General features: G+C 40.2%; 1 protein-coding gene across 2 annotated transcripts in view; it reads right to left on the minus strand.

Moving 5' to 3' along the window:
• The window catches only part of LOC130177519 (inactive dipeptidyl peptidase 10-like), a 229,300-nt gene that overhangs the window by 5,451 nt on the left and 202,031 nt on the right, over positions 1 to 21,818 (minus strand). For both annotated transcript variants that reach the window (XM_056389356.1, XM_056389357.1), the window contains exons 13-21: positions 16,958 to 17,065; positions 11,123 to 11,214; positions 10,316 to 10,363; positions 9,044 to 9,165; positions 7,308 to 7,352; positions 3,570 to 3,668; positions 3,408 to 3,477; positions 2,437 to 2,631; positions 495 to 549 (exon numbers count right to left, since the gene is read on the minus strand). In XM_056389356.1, the coding sequence (XP_056245331.1) occupies positions 495 to 549; positions 2,437 to 2,631; positions 3,408 to 3,477; positions 3,570 to 3,668; positions 7,308 to 7,352; positions 9,044 to 9,165; positions 10,316 to 10,363; positions 11,123 to 11,214; positions 16,958 to 17,065 (834 nt within the window). The remainder of the gene's footprint in view (positions 1 to 494; positions 550 to 2,436; positions 2,632 to 3,407; positions 3,478 to 3,569; positions 3,669 to 7,307; positions 7,353 to 9,043; positions 9,166 to 10,315; positions 10,364 to 11,122; positions 11,215 to 16,957; positions 17,066 to 21,818) is intronic.

Consider the following 21,818-nt stretch of genomic DNA (forward strand, 5'->3'; position numbering starts at 1 on the left):
GAAGTCCTGACGGCTGGTTTTAAGGCTCAGTGTCTGAATACAGGCTGTGTGCATTTCTCTGTTACTGAGGCTTTGATACTTTCACAGTATTAATATAGAAACTAGACCTGCTTTATAATCAAACTATACTCGGACATCTACCTTTAGACTATAAAGCAGAGGTCACCAATAGGCAGACCACGGACCGGACCCAGACGTTCAGTATAACCTTCACATTTTTCAAAAGCCCTCTGTTATGTACTTATTGTAGCCATTATTGTCCTTGGAATGCTAAAATTAAATGTAGGCACTTTTATCTTATTATATAGAAAAGGTATTATGTACTGTACATATACTGTACACTGTATATCGTAATATATTAATTTATGAAACACTGACAACGTTTTCTGTGCATGGATTTTGTTCAACAGAAGCGACACAATATACAAATGGAAAAAACGGTCTGCAGGTTGACTTCATTTTACATCTCATAATAAACAAGAGCTTTATCTCACCTTTCCAAACACTGCTATCCGTGTCCGATCAATATATGGAAATTTCATCATGTATCTGGAAAAAAAAGAAAACATACATCACATGAGCTTCTTTTTAAAGCACTTTGAGGATATCTGAAACTCAGCTTTATATCAGCTGTTATTGAGTAAATATAATCCGTCCATACAGTTTACAGATTCTATTTTATATTTCCTGTTTGTTTTTTTACTCTTCTGTTTTCAACATTATATTTGGCATCTTGGAAAACTGTGTGTGTGCAAATCATCTGCTTGGAAAAGATTAATATCCATGAATATTGTTATATATCAGTAATGAAATCCAAAAAGAACAGCAGCATGGTCAACCTGGTTCTGAGAAAATACTGTTAACAACCAACTCATGAGGAAAAACATGGTGTTTGCTCCAGCTGGAAAATAAGACGCATTTATGAAACGACTCGCAAATTCTTTGAGTGACTTTTAAGAGCAGCTCTCGCATGACGACGTGATCACACGCTCTCTGAAGAAACAGCCAATCACACACAAGGTTTGACCTGCACCTGCCTTATTGTTCATTTTCTATAAAAATCCTCACATTTCAGTGACGCAGTTTTCTGCAAAAGCCAGCATGATGCCTGTGCTCTCTTTAAAGACAATATGATTTGTGTGAAATCTTTCATGTGCAACATGTAAAATTAACAAGACATGCCTCCATAATGCGAAAGATTAAGAGAAAATCCATTTCAGAGAAACAATTTCTGTGACTGCAAACAAGATCAATGCCAGTTTTATTTTTCGGTTTGCATCCACGAGGAAGGAAAAAAAAAAAGTATGTTTCGAAATACTCATACTCATAACCCATGATCTTTTCAGCATCTACAAATCCATGATAAATCAGCCAACTCCACCCGCTGATGAAGATCATGTGATGTAATCAAAAGGTCTAGAGCAGCTACTAAAGGGGCCTTGAGGCGAGATAGTTTTGTCAGCATATTACAAAACACATCTGTACCACAGTCCAGTAGCCCACACCAGGAGCTCTTAAATGAACAATGTGGCCAGGTGTTCAATTCATACAACAAATAGGGGGCAGCATATTACCAAAGAGTCTGGGCGTCTACCACTATAGTAAGAAGCAAGGAAATGAACTATTTGGCCGTGACGTTAACGTTAGCTTGAGCAAATCTACCCTCAGCATACAGACACGTTGCCAAACCTGCACTGACTGATGAATAATGTTTCCTACGCAGCTTTACGTTGTAATGCGATTATATAACTGGTCGGCTGTTTTCTTTAGTTATTGTCAGACTGGTGACTACAATTTGACACCCAGTCTGCTCAGGCAGAGAGAAGGGGAAGATGAAGAGGTGCAGGAGAGCAGCAGGAGAGCAGCAGCGTCACTAGAGAGAGGGCGGCTGCAGCTCACAGTCACTGCCTCATCCTGTCAGGTCGGACTGAGGGCACACCGGACGTTACAGTGACTCACTGTCACCTCTTGAGGTGCAAAGTGGTATTACATAACAGGACAGGCTGGGGCTAGCTGCTTTGCATGCTAACTTCAGTAGATACTGTATCTCTGCAACACAACACATAGACATAGACTTTGACATGATGTCAAAACTGTTATTTCTTCCCATTCTGTTGATAATCTTAGTTTATGTTTGAATGTTTCAAAGAAAATGTTGCATTTTTGAAGTCAAAAATAATTAAATAGGATATTTTATTCTTTGGTTATTAGATTTTTTGTATTTGATTACTATTTATTATTTAGTTATCTTTCTATTGAACAGTTCTTAGTCCACATATTAGACATATTAACTAGAGGATGATATTCTGCTGGAAATTTAAAACTGAATTGTCAGTGTTCGAGTGTATCACTCTTTTTCAGATGTTTTAAATAAAATGTTGTCACATAAGAGTTAAAGCTTGTGTAAAATAGAATGAAACAAATTTGACAGCATACTCTACTGCTGCAATCTGGTCCTGGACATCGACACTTCCCAGTCTCTGATGAACCTCGTGCAGGATCCTCTGGCCCTGGAAGCCGCTGCCCCGACCGTCCAGTCGAGCCACGATGACGCCGTCTGAGCTCACCAAGACAGAGTCCCAGCTGAGAGAGAAGCGGTCGCTCACTGCCTGACCACCAGGCGCGCTGTCACTGCGCAGAGCAGGAGACATGAAGTAAACTCACACAATCCTAATTTGAGACAATTTGTAAAATTCTTCTTAATAGGTTAGTAAAATAGCATAGATTACATTAACGATAAAGATAACCATAGATAACACTGAAAGATTTGTTTTATTTCACTGAAGTAGGCAGGTTGTTGTAGTTTCATCTGGGGTTGTATTCTTCCATATACACAACTGAAATTTAAAATATGAAAATTATAATACCAACTTCCCACACCTGTCTGTAGCACTCACACACAATAATAAATGTAAAAAAAAGTCTCTTAAACAGCTGGAACATGTCACCCAGTCATTTTCTTTTGACAACTATGCAGCTCTGTGGCACAGAGGAGTAAGAAATACTTCCTCAGGCTTTGGATACAATCACCTTTATCATATAAATGTGTCACTGCGGCATGTAAACACTTATTCCCTTTCAGTTTTGAATTTCCTTTTTACTGGCTTATTATTCAAATGCAAGTGCAGAGAAGTCAATCACACAGTGCCACAGATATCCTGTGACCGACTTAACATGGCCTTGGTTACTCTGTATGCAAATGTGGCTCCTATCAGGGATCTGATTATAACTGGGCCCTCACACATTAAATATGAATACATTTTCTGTCCTCTCTTACTCCTCGGATAAAAGCATTGGTGAAGGATTGTATGATTTTATGTCAAAACAAAAACATAATTTATCAGTATGCATTTCTGATATATTCTGCAGTATCTAACAGTGGGGTCCAAAAGTATAAGGCCACATACACCACCAACAGAAGTCCATAGTGACGTGAATCAGAGAAGTCTGGTGGGTAGGAGATCTTCAAAGGTAAATCTGTGAAAAGAAATTAAAGAAAAGCTGATGTACCTATACTGCCGATTTATCTGTGACTCACAGTAACAGAAGAGAAACCAATTTATTCTCACCAAAATGTTCCATTGGAACGGTTCTGAAGTCAGTCAGTTGGATCCTTTTGTACTTCAAGACTGCCTTCAGCAAAGAGTTGTTCTCAAGAATGTAGTAATCTGTAAAAATGACAGCGATGTGTTTAAGAGGTGAAAGAGTCTAGAAATCGTCGCTGCATACAAATGACCAATTCTGAAATGAGGATTTGTGTTTCGAACCAACGATACAGTGAGATGAGATGGAAAGAGTATGTAAGACAGATAAGATGGTTTCAGACATGGTCTCATTTTGTGGTGAATGTAAATGGTTCAGGAAGCTGAATACATCGCTGGATGTCATCTCTTTAGGGTAAAACTGTTGCGGATAAAGGAGAACGTTCTAAATGATATATTCAGCAAACACAGGTACTATTTAAAAAAAAAAAATTCCAATACCAATAATATAGCAGCAAACATCTATTGTCTATGCAAAGATGTAGCGTAGAGGACAAAGTCACACTCCCTCCGTATGTATTATAATCCGAGCATCCCTTTTTTTTGGTATCCAGTCTGGCAACACTTGCATGTTAGTGCATGTGAGTCCCTCCAGTTTAACCATTGGCCCAACCCACATTTATAAACACACAGGGACCGCCCACAGGTGAGCAGCATTCAGGTGAAAGCAACCTTCCAGAGCTTCCTCCACTGAAGAAACTGCATTTTCATCTAAAAAAAAAAAAAAAAAAAGGCTCAGACAAAGAAAGAGATAAGACCAGAGCACTGGTCATGGGGACTCAAATCCCCGTCGGCTGGTGGACAATCAAAACATCCATAAAGTTTTTACTGGCTCCATCAGTGTTATTCATGCAGTTGGTCCCAGCAGACAAGTCCAAGGCTGAATATCTTTTGCAGCCTCACCGTGGACCAGAGCCAATACTGGTCATACTGGGTGTACTGAAAGGAGAACCCTACCAAATGTCTCCAGCTTGACTCAGAACTGGCTTTTCTTTCGATGTATAAGTAACTTGATGCTGCATAATGTCTGTTTTCATTAGTTACCAGCAGCAGCAGTCATGATAACGTTAGCTGCTGCTAATATTTAATTCAAACTTTAATAATATATATATTTTTTTTTATTACACCCTAATCCTGTGTCAGATGTCCTCATTAGTTTTTATCTTCATCCTGTCCTTTATCCTTTGTCCTGTTTTTTTTAGTCTGAGCATTTTAGTCTGTTCTTTTATAACCATACCTAGTTTTAGTCATCAGATTATATTGAACATCTCAGTCAAACTAGTCCAGGTTTGTGGTTTTCTTACCAGCTATTTTAAGACCACATTGCTTCCCTTCTGATAAGCAATGCATTAGTTTCTTTTTTTAGCAGCCTGGGCTCAAATAGCACCTTTTTTCTTTGTCCCGAGCGCAGTTGTTTTCCTTGTTAACAACCAGTAAGTTATTCCTCGCTGTGCTCTATACTGTGCTCATTGTGTGCTGCTGGCCAGTGTAGCCCTGATATGACGCACCCAGCTCTGAAAATGGAACTGCTGCGTTGAAAAAAACTGTCCATAATATTTTGTCTCCTCTTTTTTTGGCAGCAAAAATAAAGAAATAAAGTTTTTATTTTTCAAACTACATTTTAGTCGTCACACAGCAGCCTCAAAAACAGGAGCCCCGCGATTTTCTCCACATGTAATAAACAATGACTATCTGATTTGGCCATTTTTCCATTCAAGCCATCTGAGAAGCAGCTAAATGAAATGGAATTCATCCAGCATTTCTAATGGAAAACCCAAAATCAATAGACGTCTCATTATGAAACCACCAGAGGCCTTGAGTTCCCAGCTGTGGATGGAGGGCCTATCCAAATAACTCTGGGCAAATTGCTTGCTTTTCTGCAGCACAGCTGTTAACTTTTCTGTGTGTATGTGTGTACACTGTGTGTGTGTGTGTGTGTGTGTGTATTCATGCCTGTGGGAAAGGAAGATTTAAAAAAAAGAACAGAAGGAAGAAATCTTGATTTGTAAGCTCGTCTGGTCTTCTTGACAGTGATCGTTCTGTCAGCAAAAACTAAAGACACAAAGTAAAGTAATCACTGAGGCCTAAAATGTTTTACAATTTTAGTCAAAGAAAACTAAAACAATAATGTAAAAGATGCCCAGATGGGCACTTTAAATAATTTATGTCTTTTTGACTAAATTTGTCCATAATCCCACTTAACACACACACACACACTGTGCTGACCTTAAACACTACATCCTCAGTGCAGATTGGAGGCTGCAGGCTCATTATTGCAAAGTGACTAGACAGGCCGAGGCTAGGTGCTTAGCGCAATAACTTCAGTAGCTTGCTTTCCACCTCTGGAGACAACTCTTGGAGAGTAAAAGAATGATGTTTGATGCTGAACCTGCAATGTTTCTTCTAGACCAGGAAGTAAACTGTTAATGCTAACGCAATGTAGCAATAGCAAAACTTACACTTAGTTACTTCAGTGACAAGTTAAGCCAGCATTGATTTCAGTCAACTATCTTTCGTGTTTATAGAAGATGAAGATGATTGATTTGCCTTATGCACAGAACAAGTGAATGGAGGGAGCAGGTAGCTACAATGTCATGTCAACAGGAGTGAGGCCATGTTCAGACAGCCAGAGTCACTGAAGCTAGGTATGACCTGCAGTGAAATAAATTAGATACAACACAGTTAATGAGCTTTAGAGGTGCTAGTAGGTGGATTTCTCCACCTTTGGATCGAATCAGAGTAGCTGTTTCCCCATGCTTCCTGTTGTGCTAAGCTAAGTTAGCCGGCTGCTGGCGGTAGTTTTGTATTTAGCTGACAGATCTCACCTAACTTTCAGAAAGCAAACAGCAGTAACAATCACAGGCCACTTCTTCAGATTGTGTTCTTCAGATTATGTCTCTTGGTTGTAGAAGGAACACGTATGATGCTGGTTAAGGTGTGGCACGTCGTGTTCCCACATCATTTATTTCTCAATTAATCTCTAAGAAAAAGAAACACACCTGTAGTGTAGGCTACTGCTAACTCTCACAGACATAGGCTCAGTGGAATGAATGGAAGTCGTGCTTGTAATTCACACAATCTATCATGGGGAATGGTACAAGGTAGATAAACAAGTAAACAGTGTCTTTTCAGCTAACTTTGGGACAGTTGCAAACTCCTGTAACCATGGCAACAGCTGTAAAAAATTCACTGCAAGAATTAAATTTCTCACAAAGACCCTCAGACAACAGCAGCTTGTTCAGAACGAGTTCCAACACGAGCTTAAATCTTCAGACCGGTTTACAGCCTCGGACCAAAACACACACCTGACATGCTTGAAGGATGGAAACCTAATTGGTCCCTCAGATGTTTAGGAGGCACTCAGCTGAATCAGCCGCATTTAGTTACTATGCTGCTCACAGGTGAGAGCAACTTCCTGATGATGACTCAATCATTTTCCTTACTGCATCTTGATCCATTTCCTTTCTGTGTTTTTTAATCCATTCATTTTCCTTGTGCACAGATGACACACACGATAAACTTGATTGTGCTCAGACAGAATTTTTCAATGCAAAATAACAGAATGAGTTTTTTTTCTCCTGCTTATTTTCTCATAGCTGAATAAGTTGCATCGTCTTGATCAGTGACTCTGACAGATGTTTGAAACCACATCTTCCAGTGGGTTCAGTCTTGGTTTTCTTGTGAAAAACTAGGGCACCCTGCAGACAGTGATTAAGATGGTCATCACATCCCCGTCTTTCCCACAAGACTAAATGGAGTTCTTACTTGAATTATTGAGGCTGTGTAAGATCACAGTAGGGGCTCCAGGACCTAAAAGGATAAAAAAAAGAAGCTTGTAAGTAATTTAAACATTATCCTGTTTCTCTGCAGTGTGTGCTGTGTATAAATTTAAAAATTAGAAAGTAAAATCTTTGGTGTTATTAAAACCAGAACAATAAAAGGACACCGTGTGACAGATTGCTTCTCTAAAGTAGTTACACAAAAGTCAAACACAAGCAGTCGTCCCTCGATTTTGCTTGTCACCTTCCCTAACTTACCTGCATCAATTAGGGGTTAAAGGTCACCCATACTGCCTCCCTAATAGCCTCAGACTGTCAAATTAAGCCAGTTCCTTTCAATGTCCTTTTGCAAAATACTTAGTCAGAGGTTAATAGGATGGCAGGCTCGCTCAAAAGCTGAGCCACGGATGAATAGCTCCCCTGGCAGCTGCAAAACTCCTCCACAAACACATTCCTCCTGCTCCACCGTCTTTGCACTGAAACACAAACTGCAGCTCTTGCTTGCCATTTTCATTTTCTTGAACTTCTCTGTTGTATTAGCTTTGACCTTTGCATTCTTGAGTCACGTAGGGAAATGGTTTCGTTATGTGCATGTACCTGCCTGAAAACACGAAACCAATCAGAATCATTTTATGAGTGGAATTAAAAGGCCTGTGTAGTTCTTGATGAAAACAGGTGTCAGGACAAGCTTGTCAGGGTTACGTGAACTTGGCCCTCGGAAGACAATTAGCTTTCTCCATAATTTTTATTGCTTTTGTGAATTGGAACATTATTATTGTCCAATAAATCACCTCACCAAAGCCCAAACGCTTCTGAGCATGAGGTGATCTCATCTGCGCAAAAATAAATTGAAATCACAAACAGTATGAGGAGTTACACTCTATTAAATAAGCTACCTCATAACGCTAGCTAAAAGTAATTATACACAATAGAGTGGCTAATTGTTTTCATTTTATGCCTCTCATTTGGAACTGATGAGAGATGAATTTAAAACTGAATAGATGGAGGGTGACAGATTACAGTGGGCAAACCCTGACATCTGCCAGATGATCTCTGCTGGAAAGAAAATGGCCGAATAAATTAGGAAAATAAAGCAATATAATTTTAATTTCAAAAACGTGGATTTGATGGTGTTACCTGCAATCATCTGCTGCAGTGTTGTCTTCAATTGTACCAATAATTTGAACTCATTTATTATTTATTAATTTAGTGCACTCAAATATGCTTAGATTATCACATAGGATTTGGTGATGTGGCTTTTAAACAATATCGCAATATTTTAAGGCTATATCTTGATACGCAATATATATCTCGATATTTTGAAGCATTCCATAAATGTGCAATTTAACCCTTTGATGCATAGAATATCTGCAAGAAGGAGATAACCACAGGAGAGAGAGAGAGGAGCCTGACGCCAAAGCAAATTTCATGCATATTTGTACTATATCATTTACTAAATCCCACGTGGGACAAGTTGAGATACATTGAGAATATTCGGTATATCGTCCACCCATATTATCACATTTTATCATCTGTATGAGGATGGTGAGGGTGGAGATGGATTTTCTGCCATTGTATTGCAGCTGGTATCCAGACCCATTCTTGTAATGACGCCTCACCCTCAAACCCCATTTCACTTGGAAATACGTCACATTATGGAAACAGCACACACTGAAAGTTTAACAACAGACACCGGAGGAGCCTTGAAATAGGATGGCCTACCTTTACAGTGGAGGATGATGTGCTGGTTTGTGGGGCTGATGTCAGCATCAAAGTACAGGCAGTGAGCTTTATTTAACTCGCATGTTAAACACCGTCGTGGGAACAGACCCACAGTTTTAACGCTGAGGAGAGAAGATATTAAATTAGTATGTAAGACAAGGTGCACAAAACTTTATCACCATTAAGGGTGGTGCTGGCTTTACTTTATCTTTTCATTATGGTGAAAAAAATCCCCTTAATACACCAAAACCAAATATGAACCTGTGCTGCTGATAAGTATTAACTATGTAGTCATTATCACTTATGGTGCATGACGTTGGTGCCAGAGAGGCTGCTCCCTGCAGAGCCCATACATCTTAAATTAGAACCACTCTTGTCAAACTTTTGGACACAGACCTGTCTGAGCTGCTGCGCTACAGTAACTCAGTGGAGACTCGGGGCTTCTCTGTGTGTAGCCGTCTAGCTAGTGTCTACTGATTGCCTGTATGTTAGGCGTTTAGGGAACATTGGTAAATTGGGGTCACAGTCTCCCCCCCTCTAAACTGCATCTCTGCATGCACGCAGCAACATCCAACACCACAAGTGAATTCTCAACCTGTGAAAAACACATTGCCAACAATGGAATGGGACAGGAGTATTTTTGTGGGATGGGACAGGAGTGAAACATCCAATCCCATGTCACCCTCTTGTAGTCACAACCTAATACAGGTTACACACCATAGCAAAAACTTAATTGTCAATTCTCCAAAAACTGTAAGCTATTTAGTTGATTTGAAACTATTATATTTAATTATTCTTAATTAATTATTATTCTTTAAAACATTTTTTCTCCAATGTGAGAATTTCTCAGTTGTCACATTATTTCATAACAACACGCTGACTGTGTGTATTATAATGAAGGAGTGAGTCACCAGAACACAACAATAATATTCTATTGTTGTGTTATGTATTTTTAAACAGTGGTCACATGCTCAGAAATTCATTGTAGATATTGGTCTTTTAAGTGTTGATAGTAATTAAAAGACAAAATAATACAAATGTGCAGATACTGTATTCACTATAAATGAAATGGTAGTATTCAAAACAAAAACGGAGCAGATATAATACAAACACCAGTTAAATAAGAGTGTTTTGCGAGAGCCCTGCAAAGTTGACAAATGTCACAAATGTATTTTATTTAATCAAAACACTTTGTGATTGCACATTGGAAGATGTTTAAGAATAACAGCTGTCAACAGTGGGCGCTGTATAACGACCAAGTGCAAAACAAACCTGAAGAGTTGTCGTCTTCGTGGTGAACCCTCTGTGCTGAGAAAATAACTGTCAACAGGAAACAAAAACAATAAGAGTAAAGAGGTGTGCTCAATTAAACACCAATCCTCATTATGTCTTTTGTCATTTGTCTGCAAAACACACACTCTTTTGTGTACAGTGGCAGTGTGGTATTCACAGCGAACTGAAGAGAAAAGGAGAAAATGTACTGTAGCCTTCACTGTCTCGTCTCATGTGTGACTCATCAGTGGACACACCGGATGATTAAAGCTCCATATTTTCTCCTGTGTTTTATTTTGAAGTGTTGATCCATAAGAAGATATATTTATGGTTTTAAGAACCAAAAACCATCTCAATGTAGTGTTACATCTCCTCTCTCAGGCTTCTCTCTGGAGCTCTAGTAACAACAGGTCAGTGAGCCAATCAGAGGAGAGGAGGCTCTGAGCCTCTCTTCTGTTTTCTGAATGATCCAATAAAAATATATCAGATTTCAGGTAAAACACTCAGAGAAGCCAAATCGTGCAAGATTGGATGGTGGGTCCAGGTGGGCGGGGCTTTGGGGCATGGCTGAAGGCAGTGACTGCTTTGTTGTGACATCACAAAGTTCGATAAGTCCTGACGGCTGGTTTTAAGGCTCAGTGTCTGAATACAGGCTGTGTGCATTTCTCTGTGGACTGAGGCTTTGAAACTTTCACAGTATTAATATAGAACTTAGACCTGCTTTATAATCAAACAACACATGGACATCTGCCTTTATACTATATGGGACCTTTAAATATCTTTCTGTCTGAAACAGGTTAAACTCACAGGTTGTCAGTGTTCTCATCATAGGCGATGATCCTGGTCACCTCCCAGTTTCCTGATGTTAGATGCCGGACTTCGTTTTGATCTGCTCTGAACTGAGAGAAACAGAGGAAGATGAAGATATTTATTTGAATATGTCCATCTAATATGTTTATTTTTTTTCTTCTGTATGCTCAGACCTCAGCTGTATGATGTACATTAGAGACCTTGAGTTCTTACCAGAGAAACAACAGCATTAGTCATTTGTTCAAAGGCCTGGGTCTATACTTGTATAATGATGTAGGTGTATTATTTCCTGTAGTTATGTGAATAACATTTGTTTGTCAGCGGCATAGGTGGAAGTAACATTACTATGCAAAATCTTTTAAGATGTGTTCAGACTATAAGTTAAGTGAGTTTTAGATACATGATGTGATTACATATAATATATATAAAATATATATATATATATATACTGTATATATACAGTGGTGGCCAAAATTATAAGAACACTTGGCATATTTAAGAGGTTTCAGTTGTTTTTGTTGAATTGGCCATTAAAATACCCATAAATCAAATAAAATATCTACAAAGTCATCATCATGCTCTATAAACCATAGAATAGAGCCATCATAAGGAGATTTAGGTCGTTTTCCTTACAAAAACAAGCTAGGCCTATTTCACTATCATGTCACACAATCATGTTCCTTCACAGAAGAAGCCAAATTACTTGTGTAATCATTGTCAGGAGTGATCGTGGTTAAATTGATGGTGATGCAAGAGTCTTTGGACACAGCTGTGTGATTCTTTTGAATGTACAAGGCCTCTAGAAGTAGTCTTGAAGCACATGTTGCTCTTTGAACATGGCTAAGGTGAAGAAGGAGCTAACCAGTGAGCAACAGGTTCGAATAAAGGCCTTTTTTGATGCTGGCTGGAGTTACTGCCGCATAGCCAAGGACTTGAGATGCAGTCCAAGCACTGTAGAATACACTTTAGACCGCCAATCCACACCAGAACCGAAAGGGGAGAGGTAGAAAAAATAAACTTTCAGACAGACAAGTGAAGCATCTCAAAATTCGGTCTTAAGGACCGAAGACAGACCTCACGAGAACTGCGTGACGAGATCAACACCACAACGACTAATGGTGCAACAGTGTCTTCAAGAACTGTGTGTCGGAAACTGGGAGAAGAAGGACTTGTTGGCAGAATAGCAACAGAAACCATTGCTGAAAGAGGAAAATAGACTGAAACGCCCGAAATTTGCAAAAGAACACAAGAAATGGACGAAGGAAGATTGGTACAAAGTGTTGTGGACTGATGGGTTTGGCAACAAGCGAAGAGTGTATGTTCGATGGAGGGAGGGGGACAGATTTAAAAATGAGTGTCTCTTGCCAACAGTTAAACACGGAGGGGGTAGCATTATGGTGTGAGGCGCCATTTCAGCCTCAGGAACTGGTGACTTGATGGCACCATGGATAAGAAAGTATACCACAACATTCTGGTGAGGCACGGAGAACCATCTGGGAGTCGTCTTATTGGGCCTGGATTTATTTTCCAAAAGGACAATGACCCTAGACATTCTTCTAACTATTGCCGGAACTACCTGCGACATCAGAAGGAATCTGCTGGAACATTGAAAATGATGGACTGGCCCCCTCAAAGTCCAAACCTCAACCCCATCGAGCAAATTTGGAGCGAGTTGGAAAATGAACTGGACAGATCTATTGTACATTCAAAGGAAAGCATTTGGCTTGAGTTGCAGAAGGCATGGGGTAACATTAGTGTCTCAGGAAATATATTGACACTATGCTGCAAGAAGTGGACATACCAGATATTAAAGTTAACAGTGGATAAAAACAGTAGGACTCACTTCATCTGATATTTGCCATGTTCAGAGCAACCATCTGCATGTTTCATGAACACTGTGAAATTAAATCATGTTTTGGAGGCAAATAAACAGGTCAATATTTTCATTTCTGTCAGGTGTTCTAATAATTTTGGCCACCACTGTGTATATATGGAAGTAACTGCAAATTATTGCCAAAAAAAAGTTGTTTCTCCAGTTTCTTCTTTATTACTCAACACATTTAAAGCAGTAAGAGTTGAAAGGGGGATTTTAAGTATGTGCTGTTAGAAACACACAAGAACAGTCCACACATATGCGATTGTTGCTATGGTGCCAGACGATATTTTGGCAGTTTTTTAGGGCAAATTAACATATACGGGAAAAACACTCCAGGCAAATATGAACACGCCTTAAGGGAAAAGGCCAGGTGGATGGTTGGGCATAGAATACAGCTGTCATTAAGCGAAACCATGACGGTATAACAATTTATTCAAATCATATGCACATCCAGATTTGTTTCTTACTGGGGCAAGGTTTGTAGTTAATACAAGAATAAACAAGGCTGGGGACCAGTATGTGGTGTTTCAAAGTCAATTCTGAAGTACCATGCCCAGTAGAAAGACTTCTAATGATTCAAAAGTGCTAAAGCAATCTCAGTTTAAAAACAAAAATATGAGAAAATAAGTTAAGCCCTCTGAAAGGAATAGTAGAGAGGACAGAAGGCAGGCGGAGAGAGAAACAGACAGCTGACACAAACATTAACAGCTGATAAACAGAGTACACAGCTCACATCTTGACAAACCAACACAGACCAGGATACAGCATATCTTCAAAAAGTGACATCTTTAATGAAAGACTTTTCATCCAGGAGTGCTGCTCATACCAGTGCTCTCTGAGGCGGGAACCGACTTTTACACAGCATATATTGGCTAACACTGCCTGGAACACTGGAGGAGCTACTGTAACACACTGTATCTACAGAGGAGCTGTAGCGTGAGCGGCACGTTAGCAGAGCAGCAGCGTATCTCCACAGGAGGCGAATGTCTATGCTTTCGGTCGTGTTTATGGGCGTATCATATGAGTAGAATGTTAAACTGTTACGTGACCGCTGGATTGATTGAAATAGAGCATATGTGTTCTGTCAGACGCCGGGGAGATGGATGACTGAAAAAAATGGCTGAAACGTTTTCTGCATGTAGATGCTTTAACAGGGGGGTCCCGACTCTCTCCTTCATTTTCCTCCACTATCTCATTTTCATTCGTTTCTGGTTTCTCCTCCAAGGTTGTTTGATGATGAAACAGAGCTTTTTTTTTTACCAAGCTGCTACTACGGCAAAGCAAATATTATTTAAATAAGTACAAATTTACTTACATAAACAAACCCCGCGACAAATGCAACACAAACTCACCCAGTCAAGTTTCAGGCATAGAGAGTTGCTACGGCAATTGAGTGGGACGTCTGTCAGGAGCACTGGACTGTACAAAAGTACTGTGACATTCTCATAGAGCCACAAAAGTAGTGCTGATTAAAAGTATATTTTTATTCTCAGCAATGCATTAGACAAGGATGTGCGGTGTGACTGCCAGAAAATGTTGTGTAGGTTGTTGTGATACCTGCTGGAGCCACTAGGTGGTGTCTCCGACTGTTTAATAAAATTAATGAGGTTACTCGTGTTTGCTGACCGACTGTAAGGGCCCAACTAATTATAAAACAAATGCAACAGTATATGTGCATCCCTGGGACATCTGTCTCAGCTGAGCAGGTGTTGCCAGCAGCTGTATCAACATAAGCCAAAGTAAATAACGCGCAACTTGTCACTTCCTTCATGTAGATAAGTTATGTGTAATAAAGCCAGTGTCCGTAGAGAGATTGGGGGAACCTGTTACATCTTAATTTGATAATGTTACGGGTTATTGACTGTTGAAGGCTACAGCCCTTTAGTGTCAGATTTTGTTTTAATTGTTAGATAGACTCATCGAGCACTTGATTAGGAACACCTGTACGCCTACGATGCATTAAATCATGTAGATGGTTGTTGGTGGCACACGGGTTGGTTTGAGTATTTCCGAAAATGTTGCGCTCCTGAGATTTACACACACAGTTTTTACTCAGAATGGAGGGAAAACAAAAAGCATCCAGTGAGCAGCAGCTCTGTGCTGTTGAGAGAGGTCAGAGGTCAGAGGTCAGAGGAGAATGGACAGACTGGTTGGAGCTGACAGAAAGGCTACGGTCACTCAGATAACCACTCTTTACAACTGTGGTGAGCAGAGAAGCTTCAGAGTGAAGAACATGTCCAACCTTGAGGTGGATGAACTACATCAGGTAAGTCTTCCTGTCACCAAGACCAGAAACCTGACACTCGCCAACACTGGACAGATGAAGACCTGGTCTGATGGATCTGGATCTGTGCTGAGTCAGCAGATGGTAGAGTCAGAGTCTGAATCTATAGAGACAACCTGCCTTGTGTCAACAGTCCAGGCTGGTGGTGGAGGTGTGGTGGTGTGGGGAATGTTTTCTTCTTAACACCAATCAATCCTGGTCTGAATGTCTCAGTCTGTCTGAGTATTGTTGCTGACCATGTTCAACCTTCATGGCCCCAGTTCACCAGCTTCTAATGGCTCCTTCCAGCAGGATCATGCTCCATGTCACACACTGGCTTCATCAACATGATAGTGAGTTCAGTGAACTTCAGTGTTTGGTGAGTGAATGTACAACACGTTCAGTCTGATCTAAGAAATGTTCTCCAATGAAGCCTGGAAGTTGAGCAGCACTGTCTGCTATGTTTAATACTTTGGACTTCGTTTGACCAATTTTTTTAACCAATGACCACCATCAACCATCCAACAACCCTTAACCCAAACCAAATAGTTATTTTGACCATGTCCAAACCCAAACCTTAACCACAGAGGTGACAGATCTAAAAACACCAACATGAATCATATCTGTAACACTCATTTGGGCCCCACATTCATAAACACAATTTTCACACTGGTTCTTTTATTTGTAGAAACATTTTTCAGATCTAATTATATTCTGCTGGTTCAGCCAGTGATTCATTAATCCAACAACTGATACTGCATGAATGTTTTATTGGAGAAATTGTTGCTATAACTGGAATAAAATGTGAGTAACCTCTGCGCTTCAAAAACACCACAGACACTATCTATAGCTCACCAACCCTGCCCTCCAAAAACCCAGTTTCTACTGAAATCCAACATGCCACTTGTTTTTATATCTGTGCTGATGAGAACAGGCTCTATTTATTGGATTTTGTGTCTATATTGGGTCGGAGGAAAGTAAATAAATGAGTTTCTTGATTATGGCAAAACTTCAATTAATGGTCCAACAACAGAATGACAAATAAAGGCCGCTGTGAGTAATCTTCTCAATTTTTGGTAACTATTTGAGAGCATACACTCGACTGCAGCTTAAATAAAACAGCTCTATTGAAGCTATGGCAACACACAACATCCATCCTATACAAGCCAACAATATAGTGCTAAAAGCTGCAGTTCCTCTAATGACCACTAGAGTCTGGCTCCAACAGTGAGTCAGTCCCCATAGACTCCCATGTTAAAATGTCCAACTTTACAGCAGAAATAAACATGTTTACTGCCTGGTACAAAAACAGTTTTGGTCTCTAGAGCTAATTTCCTCCTTCATGACATCTGTTTATATAACTCACCTGTTTACATTTTATTAAGGCTTAAAATTATGTACAATTGAAGGTGTGGCCTCTTTGAGTGACAGGTGGGTGAGCAGCACAACCGGCATGCACAGATGTTTCCGCTCCACACACACACTCCGCATCCATTTTGGAATTAGCTGTGAGTTAGGTGGAGTCAGGCACTGCCAAGATGGTGACGGCAGAGCAGCTCACTCTGAGCTTCAAAACCACTCTGCCAAAACCTATGCTTATGATCGTATAAGAATGGAGGGTCTATGTGTGTGAAAACTGTGGCTATCAACAGCTTCAACAGAAAGTTAAGTTGACAATAAATTGGACCGTCACCTGTGTGGTGAACATGGCGATGTGATGAAACTCTCCACGACCTCCTTGTTTGACCGGAACCGTCAGGAAGAACCTGTTGCCGTCTTTGGAGAACACCGGTTCTTGGTTCTGCAAGAAGCAAAGATGCATCAACTGCACAGCATCTATCACCTATCAACACATTCCTATTTAAGCCTGGATCCAAACATTGGGCAAATTCTTCAACCGTGTCTGATATTTATTCATTGTTGCAAAAAGGTGTGAAACATAATTGTACATATGCCTTTTTCAGTGGCTTCCATTCCATTAACTGTCGATTTCGACTGCATGAACATGAACTAGATAAAGATGATGATGATGATGATGACAGATGGGCAAACATCCTCCACAGTCAAACAACTTTTTTATCCTGAAAGTAGTAATCTGCAACAATTTCATACAAATGTATTTCCATTCTGCCTCTGCTGCGACTGCTGACTGATGTTACACTGAATGTGTGAATCCATTTCCAGGAAGGGTAATGAAAAGTAAGCATGACCAGCAGAGAGAAAGCAGCACCATGTACCATCTACTTGTAACTCAAACAGGGGCTAAAAGTAACAAAGTGCATTCATGCAAGTGCTGCACTTAACACAGCACTCCACTCACTGATTTCACACATGAACACCAGTTTACTTATTATAGCGAATACTACACTTGTCTGTGGCTCTGGATGGGCTCTCACAAATCTGAGAAAATAACCCTGCTGATGTCATAGTGATGTCATCAGAGTTATCTGGGACTGTATCTGGGGTTTTAAATTTTACAACAGGAAAAGCCTCCATTACAAACTGGAGACATGGTGTTTGAAAGATATGAGTTTTTGCTCGGTAGGTAGGGTTTAACTGAAAGTTGCATTTAGTTGCTATTAGTTGCATTATGGGAAATGTAGGATATAGTGTTTTAGGGGCTTGAGGCATACAAGGGACTAAAAGTGAAGATATCTCAGGATGAACTGGTGCATATATTTTGACGGTTTTTTAAAAAAAAATCTGTTTCTGAGTAATTTTGGGGCATATGCCGACGTTTGGGCAGACTGGAGACTGTGGGGGCTTCAGCTTGTGTTTTTCTTCATGGGGGATTTTGAGGTCTGCTATGGATCCTTGTCCTGACGTAGGAGCCAGCATCTCCTCACTGTCACTTTCTTGACTGACTGCATCCAGATATTTAGCAGAATCCTTTCTTCCCTCTGTCCATACAATGTGTCCTGTCCCTCTGGCTGCCATGAAACCCCAAAGCAGAATATTTCCACCCACATGTTCAACAGTTGGCATGGTGTTCTGTTCTCCAGACACACCTTTGATGAGCTCAATTTTAACTCCATCTGTCTGCAGTACTTGTTTCCAAAAATGAGCAGATGTCACTTTGCATAGCTCAGACGGTGACTTTCGTAATGAGGTCGAAGGTAAGGTTTCTGTCTGATGCCTCGTCCCTGTCGACTGTTTGTGCATCAGCGCTGCCCGGTGAAGTTGTGGGCCACCACTCCCGTGTCAGCTAATCCTTCATATGGGTGTTTTGCTTCGGCTTTCTGCCCAGCTGTTTCCTCTGCAGGTTTTCTTGGTCTTCCATATGTTGTCTTGACTTCCACAATTTGCCTTAAGTACAATTTATAAATGACATTTCAGACAATGGAAACTGCAAGCTGGAAGCACTTTGATATCTTTTTATAGCCCTTCCCTGCTGTGTCGGCATCAATTAGCTTCACTTTACTTCCTCAGTCAGTTTCTTGAGGAGGCCATGTTGTTTGTTAACACAAGGTTGAAGAGTCTGAGCTCTGGATTTGTCATCAGATTTGTTATCTGATGACCTAATCCTTGACCTGCCTCACAAGATCTAAAGAGTCAAAAAGGCTGGTAATGATGTTACCAAGTAGAATACAACTGATGTACTTTCATGCTTGTTAATGTTCGTTTGCTGCAGGTGTTGGATTTAATTCCTTTCACTTCAAAAATCAACTAAATATATAATGCACTTACTAATGTCATGGGTGCCTACAAATGTACTCAAGTACTTTAATTCTGTGCAGTAATGGAAAAATAAAAAAGTACACTTACTCACTCTGAATTATTGTACACCACTGAAGAATCACAGACATGAGTTACATTTAAAATTCATATATAAATATAATCCGTCTGAGTCTTCACTTGTTTGTTCATAAAACTGCTTCAAAAGCTCAAACAAACTGGCTTCAGCAGTAGTAGATGCGCCTCTACCGTCTGCACCACTAACACCGCCAATGCTGGGCCGTATCTATGGAGACGCCATGCGGCGTGCCGTAAAACTGTCGTAAAACGTGAGCAGCGCCTGCTCACGATCACGTTCATCATTTGTAAAGTGATTCGTTCGGTTCACCGTTCACTAAAAGTGGTGAAAGTCATGGTTCAATAAACAGCGTTACAACAACATCATAATATAACTCTGACAGGGGTTAGTACTTTTACTTTTGACACTTTAAACACATTTTGCTGGTAATGCTTCTGAAATCAGGATTTTTACATGTAACGCACTATTTGTATGTGCAGCTACTTTTACTTAAATGAAAGAACCTTCTTCCACCACTGATTTTCTGTTACTTTATACACTACTCCACCGCATTTCAGAGGCAAATATAGATTTATTTCACTACATGTATTTGGCAGTTATAGCTACTAGTTTCTATCCAAATCAATATTTTGATAACCACTAGTGAACATGTAAATAATACATGTAATTACCAAAAAACAGATCAAAACTTAATCCATCTTGACCAGAAACTACATGAAAATGCTGACCGATATGTAACTAATAATAATCCAATAATTAAATATTTAACACTAACATGAGCCTTTATGGTTGCATACTTGCAGACTTTGACTTATACTCATTTTTGCTTATTGGTATTGTTACTTCGTGTCCAGTAACATCTGAACATTTCGTCCTCCGCTGAACTTGGCCAACAGAAAATCACTGCCAAAGAAAATCATCTGTCGCAAAGTGACGGAAATCTTATTTAACCTCATGAGATGTTTTAACCACATCCAAATCAGCAGATGTTCCTGCTGTGCATTGAGGCAGTGCTTAACTGAATAGTTCACATTTAAAGTTGAAAGATGTGTAACTGAAACTGAATATATCTCTCAGCCAGTAACTCTAACACATTCTCAAACGCAGATGGAGAGAGTTTACACAGAATGAGCCTTTGGCATTTTCAAGAAAATTGCTGTAGATCTGTCGAAGTCTTACGCGGTGATCTTACATAAAAATGCATTTGCAAAGGCTCTCTCTCTGCACTGACACAACCTCACAGTTGGTAAATGAGCATCTCGCAGATTACCACCTTAACAAATACAAGCAGCTTTGTGTGCCAAGGTTGTCAAGTGGTTAAATTACCCACAGCTACAGCCAAACATGTACGGCTGCAGGGCTATACGATCAAATCCTGTCAGGAACTTTCTCTCGTCTGCCTCCCTCTCTGTAAATAAAACAAGCTGAAGCTGAGAGCAGACTGCGCTCGCTCGTCTAAACACAGCCAAAGTGACTGTGTCTCATTCTGAACTCAGTAACAGTTCAGATTATTATTTCATCACATCTAAATGGAACTAGCGACAGTGTTTGGCTTCGGCCTTGCTAGCTTTTATTTGATCTCAGCATGTCCATAGCTCTCCTGAAAATACTAGTGCAAACAGTGAGGTCAAGGTTATTTAAATACTTCCCAACAGTGAAAACACCATAAAAAGCTCAATTTGAGCTGTAATTCTGCATGGTTTTTTTTGGATTAGTTCTATAAATTGAATAAAAACACTAATTTAAATGACTGCATCTTTGATTTTCAACCAGCCACATACACCCAACATTTATATTGTCTGTATCTCCCAAGGAAGACTCTGTTCTTTGCTTCTAAATTCAGCATGTTGCCGAGCAGCAGAGAGGGCTGAGGTTTCAATGGTTTCAGAGTCTGAAAATGATCTGCTGTAGAGAATGGCGACATTCAGACCAGTTCAGACCTGTTCAAACCTGTTCAGACCTGGAATTAACATCCGATCACAAGTGGTCAGCTCTAAGTTCAGGTGTGAACGCACCCAAGACATTCAGAGGTGGTCTGGACCACATGTGACCTCATTCTTTTAGCAGTGTGAACATGAATGTGACCTGAGCCACATTGAAGGACAGACTGCTCTACTGACGTCCTCTGACACAGTCTGATTGGTCCCAACAGTTTCATCATCAACCCAGTGGTACCGTTTCAAATGGATAAAAACCTGATTTCAGTGTAGAGCTAAGAGCAGCTCAAAGCCTCCATGCCGCTCTCTCTCTCTCTGTGTGTGTCTCACACACACATACACACGAACACATCGTGCAAGGACCCGTGTGTCAGATTGGTTAAAAACAACAACATACATGTTTATTGGTATATAGAGCAGGGAAGTGAGATCTGATCACAAGTGGTCACTGGAGACACATTTTAAATCCAGGTGTGAACTGGTGTGCTTACTGCTGACCACTTGAGATCAGATGACTGAAGACGCATGTTAATGCAGGTCTGAACAGATGGTCATCAGGAGTACGGGGAGTTTTCCTGGTCGGCCGCTGAAAAATTTGGAGACAAAAAAAAAAAAAAAAAACTGCAGCTGAAAATCGATTGTTATGTGCCTTGATTGACCGGAGCACAGTGTTGTGCGATTACTGGCGGGGCCATGTCCGGGTCCGCCCCTCCCCCTTTCCTATGGAAGAAGAATATCTCGGCAAAGACAAATCCCTGAGACCGTGCAAGTCCGCCCCCGCATGAGTCCTTGTGACTGCTGCTGTTTGTGTGATCAGGTGAACAGAGTCTTCCTTCAAGATGCAGACAGTACTGAGGAGTTTG

Source organism: Seriola aureovittata, chromosome 11, assembly GCF_021018895.1.
Source record: "Seriola aureovittata isolate HTS-2021-v1 ecotype China chromosome 11, ASM2101889v1, whole genome shotgun sequence".
Classification (NCBI taxonomy): Eukaryota; Metazoa; Chordata; class Actinopteri; order Carangiformes; family Carangidae; genus Seriola; species Seriola aureovittata.